The sequence below is a fragment of the Drosophila rhopaloa genome, unplaced genomic scaffold, assembly GCF_018152115.1.
Source record: "Drosophila rhopaloa isolate 14029-0021.01 unplaced genomic scaffold, ASM1815211v1 contig_167, whole genome shotgun sequence".
NCBI classification, from domain to species: domain Eukaryota; kingdom Metazoa; phylum Arthropoda; class Insecta; order Diptera; family Drosophilidae; genus Drosophila; species Drosophila rhopaloa.
In genome coordinates this window covers 8,425,463-8,440,189 of record NW_025335047.1, presented here as the reverse complement: position 1 = coordinate 8,440,189, position 14,727 = coordinate 8,425,463, and the positions used below count along the sequence as shown (strand labels likewise).

Sequence of the window (14,727 nt, the reverse complement as noted above, 5' to 3'; positions counted from 1 at the left end):
AACTTCAATAATTAAAACTGCCCAAATTCCATTGCCCCGTATGTTTAGTGGCAGAGGGTTGGTCAAGTCAAAGAAGTCCTACTGTTCGGTTGCCAGGACAACTTAGCAGGGCAAACAAACAAAGCCCAAAAGTTAGTAAACTACATCTTATTCTGAATAAATACGAAAATGTCGGACAAAGATCTGGATGCCATTATCCTGGTGACCCAACAGGTTCTGGGTAAATATATTAAGAAACCACCACTTACAGAGAAGCTGCTGAAGAAACCCCCATTCAGGTTCCTAATGGATGTTTTCAATAACGTAAGTGGTTAACCTTGACCCATTCGCCATTCAAAAACCCAAATGAAACTTCGTTTCGTGCAGTTTATCAAGCAAACTGGCAACTTTGAGGGACTATATACGCCGGAGGAGCAGACTTTTGAGAACATAGTTAGTCGGGAGGATAAGATACGATTCCTGCAGAAAATGATCGATGCAATCAGTAGGTTTTGGTTACAATGTGAATCCTTGAATTATAGTCTGTTTGTTTTCCCACAGAGCTAAGCACTAAAATTGACCTGAAAGTGCGAACTTCAAAAATAGTTGCTGGCCAGGAGCCGGAGCTTACCAATGAGCTCCTCCAGGCGATGGCCAGTGTGGCGGAGAAGAATTTGAAGTGGGACAGCGTTGTTGACCAGGTGGTAATTGCCCATAGCAAAACACCAATTGCCATAACAAAACCCTCTAAGGAATCTAAAGCCTCGAGCAAGAATCCCTCACCCGCTGGGAAGGATGAGGATCCAAAGCGCCGAAAAGATAAGCGCATATCGCCCCAGGAGCAAAAGGTGCGAAAGGCCACCGAAACGGCATCCCGATCATCGCCCAATGACAAGGAGAAGACATCCCAGAAGAAGTCAAAGGTGACCAAGGATGACCCTAAATTAAGTCGGCAGAATTCCAAGCAAAAAAGTCCTTCACCTGTTAAGCTAAAGTCTAAGACCAAGCTGCAGTTTTCCACAGAAAGCGACAACCCCAGCATGTCCATGTCGCCAGTGCCTGGAGGAGTAGCCAAGCAGGCAGCTCCTGAAACTGTTACTGCTAATCCAGCGCCGGAATCGGTCAAAGTAAATATGAGAGATCTACATATTAAATAAAAATCTATTATTTTCCGTATTATTAAACAGACATCGCCTGCGAAACCCAAGGAACCATCGGTAGAACCTGTCCAGGAAGCATCACCGGCTCCATTGGCTCCTCCAGCAGAGCCAGAGAGTCGCAAATCCTCCGGCAGGAGTCGCCGCTCTAGTGGCAGTCATAGGCAACCGGAACCGAACCCCAATGAGAACCAATCCCAGCCAGCGGTGCAGCCGTCGGAAACTAATTCCCCAGTGGATTCTAGTGTTAGCAACGGTGAGGCGAAGCGGGAGATTCCCATCTCCAGGGAAAACTCGAAGGAAGCCAATCAACGGCCTAGAACCTCACTTAGACCCCCATCCGCTCGACCGGCATCCGCACGTCCTGGAGCTCCACGACGCCGGAATGTGGAAATCGTACTTCAACCAAACGATCAGGTCAAGATGTCTGGGATTAATGTTAAACTAGAAACATTTGGGGATCTCGACGATGATGGGGAGAACCTGGTGATCATAGAAGATGCCAACTCACATGACATTGTTGAAGGGGGAGGAGCAGAAGAACCTGCTCTGGAGGGTCAGCTAGATGCCCAGGGTCGATTGGTTCAGCAGATCTTGGAAACCCAAAAGGAATTGGTTCACCAAAATGCAGAGATTGAGCCCCCACAAAGTCAAGCATCCCGGCAGAGCTCCGCTCGTCAGGTGAATGACCTGCGCGATGCTATCCAAAGTCTTACGAAGTCAGTTAATCCACTGGGCAAACTGCTGGACTTTATACCCGAGGACATCGATGCCATGCAACTGGAGCTCACTATGTGGCGTGATACCTACACCCAAGCATCCATGGAACTAAAACGGGAGCAAAGTCTCACTGCATCCGCCACGGAACCCATGAAACACCAGCTGCAGCAAATCGAAGCCAGCATCGCCGAGTATCGCGAGCTTGTCGACGAAAGTCGCAACAAGATCCTGCAGAACAACGCCCGCATCCTTAAAATGATGAGTGAACAGTAAGAATTTGATTTCCTTATGAAATTCAAGAGATTTGTAGATTTGTGTTTACTATATTTAATAAGAGTTTTATAAAAATAGCCTTGCATTTATTGCTTGGGTACACTTTTAAATTCAAAATATATATATAAATGTATATAATAATATCAAAATATCTTTGATATGACATTTGTTGGTTTTTTGTTTTTGGGTGATTTGTAAATGTTTTATCATTTCTGGGTAATTAAATCGAACAATTCAATAACAGACGGTAAGTTTCTTTTATAAGGTCACTTGGTGTTTGAACCGAAACCGAAGTTCTTAAACCTAGCTTTCTTAAAAATATAAAATCGAGCAAAAATTTTAACTCGAATTAAATAAACAAATTTCCTCAAAACTTTTTTCGAAAACATGCCTAAATTCTAAACATTGTGCGATTCCTATTAAATTTTTTCGAAACTTTTGAAAAACATGCCTAGTTTATAATAACATGCAAATCACACAATGCATTTAAGACTGACAAGTCAAACCTTTTCTTCTTCGTTTTCTGCTGGGATCGTTTTTTTCTTATCTTCTGTGCTCAACTCCTTTTCAGTTTTCGCAGTGGCTGTCTTATTTTCTGATTTCGCTGGGACCGTTTCTTTTTCAGCATCGCCTGTTATTGTCTCTGCTTCATCATCCTCTGTGTTAGACTCCTTATCGTCCCTTTTATCCTTGCCAAACCCTACATCCTCCGAGTCCTCATCTCCCAGCACATATTCGATGACGTCGTCGATGGGGAAATTGTTGAGGAGCGACTTGATGGAATCGTTATGAATGACCACGGTGAAGAGCAGTTTGCAATACTCTCGCATCCGGCTGCCATAGTCCAGTTCAGCGTAATTTTCAGTACCTTTGGTCAAATCGTGACCACAGTTCTCGATCACCTTGCAGAGCACCATTTCCTCGGCGGCATTTGGCCAGCCGTATTTCTTCAAGATGGGTGGATCCACCAGCATGTCAATTAGCTTTCCCACGTTCTCCTTGAGTCGTAGGTCTTCCTCGGTTAGGATTTCACCTACGACATCTTCCTCGCTCGAGGCCTCCTCCAGATTATCAGCAATGGCAGCCGCCAAACTGGCGGCCAGTGATTTGCGCTGCTCCTTTTTGACCACCGGCGAGACCTTCGCCTCATCTTTTTTGCCCTCAGGCTTCACTGCAGCTTCATCCGTCAGTTGCTCTCCCTCGATGGCCCCGTCCAAAGGCAGAATTGTGTAGGTTTCGTTCTCCAGCGTAATGGTCTGAGCAGTGCCATCGCCCTCGTCCACCAAGAATTCTCGGACCACCACGCCGTTTCCATCGGTTTGACTGGAAATCAAGGATCCGGCCGAAGTATTCAGCGCCACCGGTACGACCTCCTCCACTTCTATTCCAGACAGTTTCACCTTCTTTGCGCGCTTCGGAGTCTGAGGTTCAACGCCGAAAATGTCATCTGGATCGCACTCGTGCACGGTGCGAATGTGCCTGCGAAGGGTTTCGCTGCTGTCGAAGTTCTTATCGCAAATGGCGCAATCTGTTCGCTCCATAATTTTGTTGGACGAGCGCTTGACCCGTTGTTGTTTGGCTGCACATGAAAGGATCAAGATAAGTTCCATGTATTTCTATAATCGGGCTTAACTTACGGCTGTGTTTTCCCTCATCCATATGCTCCTTGAGGAGGGCCGTCGTGCGGAAGCTCCGTTTGCATTCGGTGCAGGAAAAGACGGGACGCTTTGTGCGCGAGTGTTCCTTCACATGGCGCTCGAGTCTGCGGGAAAAACAATGCGGTAGGTTAATAAAAATTGATCAAAATTAATCTCTCACCTTTATTACTTACTGTTTTACTGTTTTGAATTTTTCCTCACACTGATCACAGGCAAAGGGGCGAATATGGGTCTTGGAATGGGTGCGCAGCTGGGTGGCCTGGATGAAGCTCTTGCCACACTCTTCACACTTGTGTGGACGCTCTCCAGTGTGACGCTTCATATGTCGATTGAGCACCTCCTTGACGGCAAAGGCTTGGTTGCACTAAAAATAAAGATTAGATTAGATTAAATACGTCTAACTAGAAAAAAATGTTGGAAAATAATGAGCTCCTTGACTTACCACAGTGCAACTGTAGGGTTTCTCGCCAGTGTGATAGCGTCGATGCTTTTTAAGTGCTACCAAAGCTGAGAACTTCTTGTCGCAAAGATCACAATCGAAGGGTTTCTCTCCAGTATGGGTGCGTATATGAATGCTGCGGGTTATAAACCATTTTAGGTAAAGAGTTATTAATAAAATACAAAACTCACTTGAGCGTGGACAGACTGTAAAAACAATTCTTGCACGTGTGACACATATACTCCGGCTTCTTTACCACCTGCGTGCCCAGGTGCTGCTTGAGATGCGATCGCAGGTTGTCCAGGCGATAGAAGACGCGATCGCATACCTTACAGCTCATAGTATCGGTCTCATTCGACGAGCACGAGGAGTACTTCTGATGGCGCTTCAGGTGGTAGGAGCGCGTAAAGTCCTTGCCGCAGATCTTGCAGGCGTACGGTTTACCACGCGACTTGTGCTGCTCCTCGTGCAGTGTAAGCAAGGCCTCACTGCGCAGGTTCGCGTTGCAGATAGAGCACGGGAAATCGCTGAACTCGGAGTGGGTAATAAAGATGTGACGTTCGTAGCTGGTCTGCGTCTTAAACGACTTTGGACAGTCGGGACAGTTGATGTGGCCCAGCTGTAAAGCGAAGCAAGATTTTAAGAACAGTATTATTTATTAGATATTTTTTCAAACTCACATGAAAGGTGTCGTAGCTTTCGCTGCAGCAAAAGCAGATATCCTTCTTTTCCATCACCACGGCATCCTTTTCGATCTTTTCCAGGTTCTTAAGCATGTCCGCTTTGCGCAGATGATAACCACTGTCGTAGCGGCAGAACTCCAAATGCTTCTTAAGACTCTGAACCCGTCGAAAGGTCTTGTAGCACTTGCCGCACACGTGCTCCACGATCTCCTTGATCTTTCCCACGTGGGTGGAGATTCCCTTGGAATCCTCCCCATCCTCGTCGCCATCTTCTTCGTCCTCGTCACCCTCGGTCACGACGATCTCCTGACCATTGGTTTCCTCAATTCTTCCTGGCACCACTTCCTCATCCTCGGCCAAAATAAAAGCAATGGTATCCTCATCTTCTTCGATCGCCGTCGTGACCACCTTGCTGTTTTCAGTTTTTACAGCCTGGAGTACATAGTGATCCATTTTTTTCCGTTTACTAGGCGAGGTCTTGATTTTGGCAGTTTCCACAGCCGTTGCGGTGGCGCTGGGAGCCCTTTTATCATTTAGAATCTTGACGGTGGAGGCGGCTGGAGTTGTGCTCTTCGTGGAGCCTCTTTTTTCCGCCTTTGGAGTGGCCAGTATTTCCTCATTGAGTATTTTAATGCGTGATCCCGCGATACTTCCGCGTTTATCCTGCTTAGTTGTAAGGCTTTTAGATGTGGTGATCGAGGCCTCAGGATCTGCACCTGCTCCAACGTCGTTCAAGAGCTTCATCCTGGTCGCAGGACGCCTCTCCTTGGGTGGCGAAACATTCTCCACGCCAAGAATCTTGACCTTCTTTTCCTTGCCCTCCTTGGAGGCGCTCATCTTGGAATTGACAGCCTGAAATTGGGATATAATCGAAATGATCGAGGAATATTTCCAGGATCAATTATCCCCGGTTTTAGCCTACTTTTAGGCACGTGATCTATTAAAAACCAAATTTTGCCAGCGTCACCAACACACGCCCAAAAGAAGCAAAGAAAAAATGGCGGCTCTTTATGATCGATCGAGAGAGCGTGACTGAGATAGCACTACAGCCGCCCTGACGCACAGAAAACGCAACAAGTTTTCTTCTTAAATAAAATTGTATTCAAAGGGGTTGAAAATAATTCTAATACACACTGAAATCCGTTGCATACTTTTCAAATATTTCATGTTTTTTGTACAGTTAAAGGATGATGTGATGGCAAATGGTTATTTTTTTAGTTAGCCTTGCAATTCTTCTCTCCGCAATGAAAGAAAGTCACAGTGATCGGCACAAAAAAAAAGGGAAATTGCTAAGTCACTAGCTATTTTCTTATTGTCTTCACTCTTTTGTATAAACAATCAATGTGTTCTTAACAGGATTTCGAGCTTAAAGCCGATAAACAATCACAATTTACCTAATTTTATGCTTTAAATTCCAACACGACGACAAGCCACTGTGTATAAAAAGGCAAGGCAGTGTGGCCGACCGATCACCGATTTAAAATACCAGTGAACTTAAAAAATATACTAAAGAATTCAAGTATATACGGAATATACTATAATATTAAACCATTCTCTCGTTTTTAAATGTTTTGTATTTTTTTTTAAACGGCGCCGCAAATAAGTAAGCATAAGTCTTTTTTCCTATTTATTTTAAAATCAGATATTGATAATAATATAAATCCTTGCGCTACATAAAACAGTAGTTTTAAAAAAGTACTGTCTCAGTTATATTTTGGTATATTTTTTCTATGTTTTATGGTATAGTTCGGCAGAATTAGAACGGTTACACTACCTCTAATTTCCGCGTAAAAAGGTAAATAAGAATGCGGAAAATGCTTTAAATGCAATAAATAGCAATAATTAAAAGTTAATAGACACCATGACGACTGCCTTTGATGCTGCACACACGGAGGGACCCGGATTCGTGGGCATTCGTTTCTGCCAGGAGTGCAACAACATGTTGTATCCCAAGGAGGACAAGGAGAATAAGATCCTGCTGTACGCCTGCCGGAATTGCGATTACAAGCAGGAGGCGGATTCCAATTGCATCTACGTGAACAAGATCATGCACGAAATCGACGAACTGACGCACATTGTGCCGGACGTGATATCGGATCCCACGTTGCCGCGCACGGAGGACCACGCGTGTCCCAAGTGCTCCCACCGGGAGGCGGTCTTTTTCCAGGCACAAACACGTCGCGCCGAGGAGGAGATGAGACTGTACTACGTCTGCACCAACCAGAACTGCACCCACCGATGGACAGAGTAGGTGCGGATGTTGTGCCCACCGCCTGTAATTGTAGCCCTAAGTAATAAAACCAATATAGCGACACTTTGCAATCGTAAATCTCATCTCATTTATTGATCAACAGTCGATTGCCGCTCAATGAAATACAACCACAGAGAAAGAAAAATTTATACGATAGCAGTGACTATCACCTTGACAGTTTTACATATTATTTTTGATTTGTGACAAATTTCTAGTACATTTCTATTTGTTGACAAAATAATAAGAAAAAGTAACCGGATCTTTTGTTAGCAGAGGCAATAGCTATAAAATCTTACTTTATCAATAGACGAAACCATCCAATATCATTCTTAAGTGTTGCATCCAATTTTAATCTTAAATTATAAAACAAGTTTAATTAAAATTAAAGCTGTGTATTTCAATTCGATATCGAGCTGATTTTTTCTGTGTACGACAGCAGTAGTAGAGAAAACCATTTAAAGTAAATATCAGTTAAGACGATCATTCTAATGCGTGCCAATAAACTATGAAAAACTCAGTTTTTTAAGCGAATCTAAAACTATTTTTTTTTGTTTAAGTTTTGATTGTTTTTTGCATGCGGAAACATTCATGTATAATAAAAAATAAGTTTTTAAAGAGTTTAGCAGGTTTCGGCACATATTTAAGCGTAATAAACTTTAAAACCTGATTTCATATGTATGACGTTCATGAAGCATTGTTCCGAATTTCTACGATATATATTATAAAACCATTATTTATTTTATAAATCGCAGAGAGTTTAAAAATTTCAAACATGAATTTCGAGTATTCTTGAGATAAAGTTGATTTACACGTTTCTTTACTTTATAAAAATTATTATGCGATATCCACTGTAAATGTAACTGAGCGGGAAATGAATCTCGCCGGAGCACATGTCAACCCAGTGACAATTCTTCATATTTATCATTGTTCTGCTCTAATCGAAGCTGACAAACACAAAAAACAACCGAAAGCAGCGAAGAAATGATTGAACAAGTTTCTTGTGCGTATCAAGCGGCTGGCCATTTGAGTGGACTTGGCCCGATCCGAAGTCGTCGCTAAGTTTAGTCTGAGCTTAGAACTTGGTGCGACGTGTTGATCAAATCGCTGAAATGTGCTAGAGCTATCTCCGAATCGAATAAAAAAAGTTAAGGGGAATCAGCAAGTGCTATTAAAAAAAAAAATGGCAAAGCCAAGGTCGTCGGTGGAAACGGCGGGCAATGGAAATGGAATGGATCCGGAGCCCAAGCTCAACTACTTCCAGAAATTGTGGCGCTATCGCCACTATCTGGTCATCGAGCCCTTCTTCTTTTTCTACTTCATGGCCTCCGTGTTCAATGCGGTGGCTATGCAGAATTTCCCATTGGACAAGGCGTGTCGAGTGAATCTGGGATACAACAAGATGGTCTGTGACACGATGCTGGACAAATCGGAGCTGGGCATCGAATGCGATGATTTCGACTTTGAGAACACCACCCAGGGCGCCACTCCGGATCTGGCTGGCCTGGTGATCGGAGCCACAGGGTTCAACTATACGGTCTGCAAGGCGGAACTCGAGGCCCAGATCCTCGCTGCAGATGTCTCCGGCAAACGTGCTCCGATGGGTAAAATACTCACATATATCATATACATAACACGAGTCGTTCATTAAATATACGCGCTTGGGGTTTGGCATTAGCATTGCTTAAATTTCAGGTTTGTGCTTAAATTAAAACTCGAATTCTTTTCGCATCTCAACTCCTCTGCATATTAAATCTCGCCTACCCCTTGGGATTTATGTCCAAATGCTGGGTGCACCGGAAAAAACAATTGAATATTATTTTAACAATGATTCAATGATTGGCCAAATATAGCAATTAAAGGTTGATTATAATTGCATATCAGTGTAAAAATAGAATACATATCAATGCAGAATTATATTTAAAGATTTTAATGTAATCAATTCATTTTTATATAAGTCTACACTTTTTTTAAATTTACAAAAAAAGTCAAAATTAGATGATTAGATGACCAATGTACTTTTTAAAAATCGTTTTCTTTATTTGTTGTATTTCTTCCTGTGTATGTTTTTTTTAAGAAAAGAATCTATGTCTTTTGATGGATGTCGTTGGAAATTAGCGGTTATCCGAACATCTAATTACCTTCTTTAATTGATTCGCTCATGAGTTCTCTTTCGCCTTCTGATGGTGCTAACAAAAATTCCCCTATTATATTGTTGGGTGATTAATTTAGAGCCGCTTTTAAAGGCCTTAGCCTAGTGGCTGGATAGTAAATGTAATCGCTCCAAACCTGTTCCTTACATCGATGTGTTTTGAGTGACTTTCGTGGGTTCACTGCCATTGTCATGGCATTTTCATTCGAACCATAGATAATATTTTATATTCCCAATTTAGCAACAACGCCATCCGAAAATGTCATTTGCATAGAGATACGCGGAATTCCGGTTCTCTGTGGCAGAGAACGTCTTCTTGTTTAATAACTCTAACAAACGCCAGGTTCATTAAAATGCATTGCATCAGAGATCGATAATTGAGACTTAAAATAATTAAAGCGTCATGTCATAAATTCCATGTTGTAATTTTATAGTATAACTATTCAAGGCTTTTGTAGTTTAAATGCATGCTTTCGTTTGATATTATTTTATTGTGATAACAAGTTCTAATAAAAACACAATTTTTTACCGTCAAACCTTTAAATCATCTTCAAGAACTCTCAATACTCGAATTGATTGTATTATTGGGAATAACAAACAATAGGATTTAAAAGTGGCTCATTAAGATGAACAATAATTTAATAATACAATTATCAAGTTATAAATAAAGAAGATAACTTATGAAGATAACTTTAAGTTTGAATTATAATCCAACTAATTTAGTGTTGAAGATTTAAGAGATTAAATTTAGAATCTGAATAAATATAATTTAATTACTCATATTTATCACTTATGAAACTTTTTTTATATTTTAACTTTGAACAACGATTGAGTAGTCCTTTTTATCAAGCTATACCATACAATAGTTAATTAAAGGTATAAATTATTAATAAAATGTGAGCTTGCTTTTATTAAACAGATTATTTTCAAGAACGAGTTATTTTTGTTAAATATTTTAGCACGCCAAATCCAGTTTTATATTCTAAACAGTGCGTCGAAATGTGCCAAAAATTATTACTTTCGCATATAGTAAATTATTCTAAATATATTCAAACTCGATTATTAATAAAAAAATTACTATATGTATAATATGTATAAAACAGCTGCCATTTTCCCACTGATTGTGCTCCTATTCGCCGGAGGATGGGCAGATCGGTACAACAAACGTAAACCCTGTATGATAATGCCTATCATCGGAGAGGCACTATCCTTTACATGTGAGTAGTTTAACTTCCAATAAAAGATACATTATTAATTTAATAAATATTGAACTGTTTTAGGTCAAATCATCTCTTCAATTTTTTTCGATTCGCTGCCCATGGAGTTTGGTGCTTACTGTGAGGCCATCGTTCCGGCTCTTTTCGGTGGATTGACCTTCTGTCTGATGGCCATTTATAGTTACATCACCATTGCCACTCCCGAGGAGGACCGAGTTTTCCGCTTTGGCATCTTTGCTATGTTCGTCACTGGAGTTCCATTTATAGGTATTTTTAGTCGTCGAATTATGGTTTGAAAAGAAATTTAAATGATTTCTTTCGTAGGTCAACCGATTAGTGGAGTTCTCTTCACCACCTTGGGCTATACATGTGAGTATCATTTGCTTAGGGCTGTTAAAAATTATGACCTAGCACCATAAATATTTCACCAGATATTTAGAAACCATTTCGTTCGTACTTAAATTTTAACATCTGCGTAAAAACGTTTTAATAATTCTTGTTGTTGTGGCTGATCATTTGGAATTGGACAACTTATTTAGTTTAAATATAAAAATTTATATTAATAATAAGTTTTGTTTGTGGCATTTTCTATAAGCCAATAGAGTAGTTTATTCATTTCTTATAAGATTACCATATTGTTTCATAGTTTAGGCTGAAAACTGATTTCTTTTAAATTTCTTTTTCAGGGTCCTTTGCGACAGCTATAGTTTTCCAGCTGATTGCGATATTTTACATTATTTTCTTCATAAAAGAGGTGAAGACCACTCCCACAACTGCCACAAACGGCGCCCAGCCAAATGAGCCACCACCTCTGCCCACTACTTTGCCACCAAAGCGGGGTACGGATAACATGGCCTACGAGACCACGAACATCGATGAACAGCAGGGAAACAAGAACGTTAACTTCCAGCTTACTCCACATATGGAGCCGAAAGTGGAGGTGGTGCCTCCGAAACGATCCCTGTTGAAGGAACTGTTCGATCCCACCTTGGTGCTGGACTGCATCCGTTTTCCGCTGATCAAGCGACCAAACAACGGACGCATGCTGCTGATCCTCCTGCTGTGTGCCTACTTCCTGACCGTGGGTCCCACTTCCGGGGAGAACGACTACTGGTACCGGTTCACCCTCAAGAAGCTCGCCTGGAATGGCAACGACTTCAGCATATACCTGACCTTGTCCAGTGGTGCTGCCCTGGTGGGCACATTTATTGGCACCGCCATTCTGAGCAAGCTGCTCAAAGTCTCCGACTCCATGATCGGAATGCTCTCCGCTTTGTCCATTGTCTGTTCCCGAGTGCTTTTTGTGAGTAATTAAATGGGATGTAGATTAAGATCTTAAACTAATTATGTTTTGATTTTGGCAGGCTTTCTCCAGCACCACTACCTCGTTTTACGTGGCTGGAGTGGTGGACATGTTCGTCAGTTTGCGAGTGATAGCCATCAAGACCATCGGTTCCAGCATCGTGGCAGGCGATGAACTGAGTAAGTCAATAATGATTTAAAAATTATCTGTTGAAATTATAATCTTAAGATCACCTAAAGTACCTATTGCAGATATACTAATTACTAAACAGTAAAGCCTGTTTAAATAAGTAATAAATTTTAACTTTATAGATACCTTTTCTAAGAAACATAACCTTCAGATTTTTCATATTTTAATGTCATAAGATTAAATTTTTTCTTAACTGCTTAGAAGTTATATTAACTTAAATTATTGTTTAATTTCAGGCAAAATGTACTCAATCTTTGGCATCAGTGAGCCAATTGCCCAGTTTATTTTCCCGCCCATCTTCAGTGAGATCTACAAAAGTACGGTTGACTCATTCCCAGGTGCCATTTGGCTGTTTGGCGAAATCTTCTATATTCCCAATGTGTTGGTCTTTGTGTAAGTATTTCAATACTAATTTTACCCCTTTTGGATGCCAATTAAACACTCTTTTAAACCGTAGTGTGTGCTATTTCCTTCTGAAGCGTCGAAAGGCCAATGAGGAAAAGAGTGCCGTGGAACTGGAACAGAATGGTGCAAATGGTGCCAATCGAGCAAATTTACCCGATAGCGAAATAACTAGTCTATAGTGTAATTAATGTCAGACCGTGTTATATATTTTTTATATTTATAATATAAATTGTATATTTTTGTATATTTATAAACAATGTTTATATTTTGTAAATAATTGCAAGAGATCTACATAAGTTAATGTACTTCCAGATGTGCTCTGAAATATAGGAGCTTAAAATCACTCCTACAGTATGCAAAAAATGTATAATAATTGTAAAGGTCGATAAAAACTTGAGTTTAATTCCTTGTTATTAACAATGCAAAGAACTAGTCTATAACTTAATTAAAATCCTTTGCTTGAAAATGAGTTTTTATTTCCATACATGTGCTATTTTTGGTAAATCCCCGTAGAATCAATTACCTGGGGCAATGAAAAGGTGAGCCAACTCCGATTCGGACACTTCACTCCCTCCGGCAATGGGCGCAAATTACTTTTTTCGGCCAGAGTATTTTTAGTTTAAGCCTTTTCCTTCTGTACCCCGCCTCTTGTTTTTTTTCGTGGTGAAAGTGGTAGTTTTCCAATCAGCAAATGCATTCAGTTTGAGCAGCCAGCTGGCCCAATGTGGGCGGTGGCAGGGGCAGGGGTAGTGGGCGTGGCCATATGTGGGAGCTTGAAACAATTGGGTGCTAATAATCCCCGGTTAATCTGCGTAAGTGTGTGTTTCTGGGGGCATCGAAGCAAGGATTCTGGCTGAAAGACATCACGCATCCTTTGGCATCTATGTTTTACGGCCGAACACTCATATAAAAGCCCGGCGAGGAGCATCAAAATCTCAGACGCAGTTGTGGTTTGAACGCGAAAGGACCCTATTCCAATCGAGAGTCCTGAAAACCTGACTAACTTCTGGAGAAACATGTTGCGCCTCCTGCTGCTGCCACTCTTCCTCTTCACCTTGTCCATGGCTTGCATGGGCCAGACCTTTCAGTACTCCCGCGGCTGGACAAATGGCAAAAGGGCTCTGAGTCCTGCATCACCGCTCCTGGCAAACGGCCATTTCCATCGAAGCAACGAGCTGGGATTCACGGATCTGTACGATCTGCAGGATTGGAGCAGTGAGCGTAAACTGGAGCGGTGAGCTTTATATAGGTCAAAGTGAACTATCACCAACACCTTGCATAAATAATTTTTTGTATTAATCAAGTTTTTGCTAATTTAAAAGTTTTTTTTTAAATTTAAATTCAAATATATTTTTTTACCTATTCAGTATAAAAAGCTCTCACTGGAAATATCGTAAAACAATTAAGTATTAATTTATTGGTTTAAAAGTTCTAAAGTTTTTAAGTTTTCAATACATCTGAACTTTGTTAATGTAAAGAGATTTTCAAGTAATTTTTAAGCCAGCAGAATCTTACATTCAAAAATAACAATATGTAAAGATTTTGTAATAGCTTCATTTAATAGTTTAACATAAAAATATCGATTAAAAAATAATTAAAGATAATTTTTGTATTTTTTCTCTCAGGTGTCTGTCGCAACTCCAGAGATCATTGATTAGTCGAAATTGTGCCCCGGGAGCGGACTTTAATGCCAACCGAGCTGATGCGGAACCTGAGAGCAACCCTCATCCCAGACTAAACAACCTAAATAATGAAAATGTTTTATACTCAAATGCCAATATCCCGAATAGGCATCGTCAGTCGAACGAACTGCTTGATGAACTGAGTGCAACTGGTGGAGCTTCTGCCGAACCTAATTTGTTCGGAAAACATTAGATATAATCTCTGGAGTCTATTGAATGAGAACACTATAGTTAAACTAGCAAAAAATGCTACAAAAATGTAAAAAAAAATTGTTGTAAATGTTAAATTAAACGGAGGCTTTTATGAATATCTTAAATGTCTTTAATTAATAACCAATACTTGTCAAGACAACGAATTAACAGACAACTTAAAACAGACAAAACAGTAATTTAGTACATATGGTCCAAATACATTTTATTTACATATTAATAATATGATATATATTCTTTGACAATGGATTTAGTTGTTTCTTTCTGCCGAATTGTCTTTAAAATGGGTGATTGTGAGATAAAAATATTTATTAAATTACAAATCATGAAACGCACCAAGAATCTGAAAAATATGAAATGATTTTTAAATCTTGTTATTTTAAACTAATGAAGAAAAAAGTGCATTATCTAC

At 40.5% G+C, this 14,727-nt stretch overlaps 5 protein-coding genes across 7 annotated transcripts; 4 read left to right on the top strand and 1 right to left on the bottom strand.

Annotated features, from left to right (window-relative positions):
• The first annotated feature begins 56 nt into the window (after positions 1–56).
• Positions 57–2,129, top strand: LOC108041930 (TRAF3-interacting protein 1). Of its 2 annotated transcripts, XM_017119996.2 has the most exons (4): positions 57–484; positions 541–680; positions 732–1,106; positions 1,167–2,129. In XM_017119996.2, exons 1-4 carry the CDS (start codon positions 346–348, stop codon positions 2,127–2,129), a joined length of 1,617 nt encoding a protein of 538 aa, XP_016975485.1. In that variant the 5' UTR covers positions 57–345. The 2 variants fall into 2 exon arrangements, with proteins under 2 accessions (XP_016975485.1, XP_016975484.1); XM_017119995.2 differs by having other exon boundaries at positions 541–1,106.
• A 62-nt stretch (positions 2,130–2,191) lies between these two features.
• LOC108041932 (protein suppressor of hairy wing) lies at positions 2,192–6,391 on the bottom strand. The gene is made up of 7 exons (XM_017119998.2): positions 6,304–6,391; positions 4,907–5,761; positions 4,418–4,845; positions 4,230–4,362; positions 3,961–4,151; positions 3,767–3,891; positions 2,192–3,708 (listed from the first exon to the last, which is right to left on the bottom strand). The coding sequence occupies exons 2-7, from the start codon at positions 5,744–5,746 to the stop codon at positions 2,630–2,632; spliced, it is 2,796 nt and encodes a 931-aa protein (XP_016975487.1). The 5' UTR covers positions 5,747–5,761; positions 6,304–6,391; the 3' UTR covers positions 2,192–2,629.
• A 262-nt stretch (positions 6,392–6,653) lies between these two features.
• On the top strand, positions 6,654–7,238 carry LOC108041929 (DNA-directed RNA polymerase II subunit RPB9). Of its 2 annotated transcripts, none has more exons than XM_017119993.2 (2): positions 6,654–6,704; positions 6,759–7,238. In XM_017119993.2, the coding sequence occupies exon 2, from the start codon at positions 6,771–6,773 to the stop codon at positions 7,158–7,160; it is 390 nt and encodes a 129-aa protein (XP_016975482.1). In that variant the 5' UTR covers positions 6,654–6,704; positions 6,759–6,770; the 3' UTR covers positions 7,161–7,238. The 2 variants fall into 2 exon arrangements, with proteins under 2 accessions (XP_016975482.1, XP_016975483.1); XM_017119994.2 differs by having other exon boundaries at positions 6,662–6,704; positions 6,766–7,238.
• Positions 7,239–7,811: 573 nt separating this feature from the next.
• On the top strand, positions 7,812–12,889 carry LOC108053896. Its single transcript, XM_044458662.1, has 8 exons — positions 7,812–8,761; positions 10,413–10,526; positions 10,590–10,793; positions 10,851–10,895; positions 11,213–11,829; positions 11,891–12,008; positions 12,255–12,411; positions 12,476–12,889. Exons 1-8 carry the CDS (start codon positions 8,341–8,343, stop codon positions 12,600–12,602), a joined length of 1,803 nt encoding a protein of 600 aa, XP_044314597.1. The 5' UTR covers positions 7,812–8,340; the 3' UTR covers positions 12,603–12,889.
• Positions 12,890–13,384: 495 nt separating this feature from the next.
• LOC108053898 (pro-corazonin) lies at positions 13,385–14,407 on the top strand. The gene is made up of 2 exons (XM_017136625.2): positions 13,385–13,657; positions 14,049–14,407. Exons 1-2 carry the CDS (start codon positions 13,440–13,442, stop codon positions 14,296–14,298), a joined length of 468 nt encoding a protein of 155 aa, XP_016992114.1. The 5' UTR covers positions 13,385–13,439; the 3' UTR covers positions 14,299–14,407.
• Positions 14,408–14,727: the final 320 nt, after the last annotated feature.

Excerpts from the sequence above, each read along its gene's own strand:
- LOC108053896 (XM_044458662.1), top strand. The coding sequence starts at position 8,341 with ATGGCAAAGCCAAGGTCGTCGGTGGAAACGGCGGGCAATGGAAATGGA. Across the intron at positions 10,527-10,589 it reads AGAGGCACTATCCTTTACAT|GTCAAATCATCTCTTCAATT; the intron begins GTGAGTAGTTTA and ends GAACTGTTTTAG. Across the intron at positions 10,896-11,212 it reads CACCACCTTGGGCTATACAT|GGTCCTTTGCGACAGCTATA; the intron begins GTGAGTATCATT and ends TTTCTTTTTCAG.
- LOC108041932 (XM_017119998.2), bottom strand. The coding sequence starts at position 5,746 with ATGAGCGCCTCCAAGGAGGGCAAGGAAAAGAAGGTCAAGATTCTTGGC. Across the intron at positions 4,363-4,417 it reads TACAGTCTGTCCACGCTCAA|CATTCATATACGCACCCATA; the intron begins GTGAGTTTTGTA and ends TATAACCCGCAG. Across the intron at positions 3,892-3,960 it reads AAATTCAAAACAGTAAAACA|ACTCGAGCGCCATGTGAAGG; the intron begins GTAAGTAATAAA and ends TTTTTCCCGCAG.
- LOC108041929 (XM_017119993.2), top strand. The coding sequence starts at position 6,771 with ATGACGACTGCCTTTGATGCTGCACACACGGAGGGACCCGGATTCGTG.
- LOC108053898 (XM_017136625.2), top strand. The coding sequence starts at position 13,440 with ATGTTGCGCCTCCTGCTGCTGCCACTCTTCCTCTTCACCTTGTCCATG. Across the intron at positions 13,658-14,048 it reads AGTGAGCGTAAACTGGAGCG|GTGTCTGTCGCAACTCCAGA; the intron begins GTGAGCTTTATA and ends TTTTTCTCTCAG.
- LOC108041930 (XM_017119995.2), top strand. The coding sequence starts at position 346 with ATGAAACTTCGTTTCGTGCAGTTTATCAAGCAAACTGGCAACTTTGAG. Across the intron at positions 485-540 it reads GAAAATGATCGATGCAATCA|AGCTAAGCACTAAAATTGAC; the intron begins GTAGGTTTTGGT and ends GTTTTCCCACAG. Across the intron at positions 1,107-1,166 it reads CAGCGCCGGAATCGGTCAAA|ACATCGCCTGCGAAACCCAA; the intron begins GTAAATATGAGA and ends ATTATTAAACAG.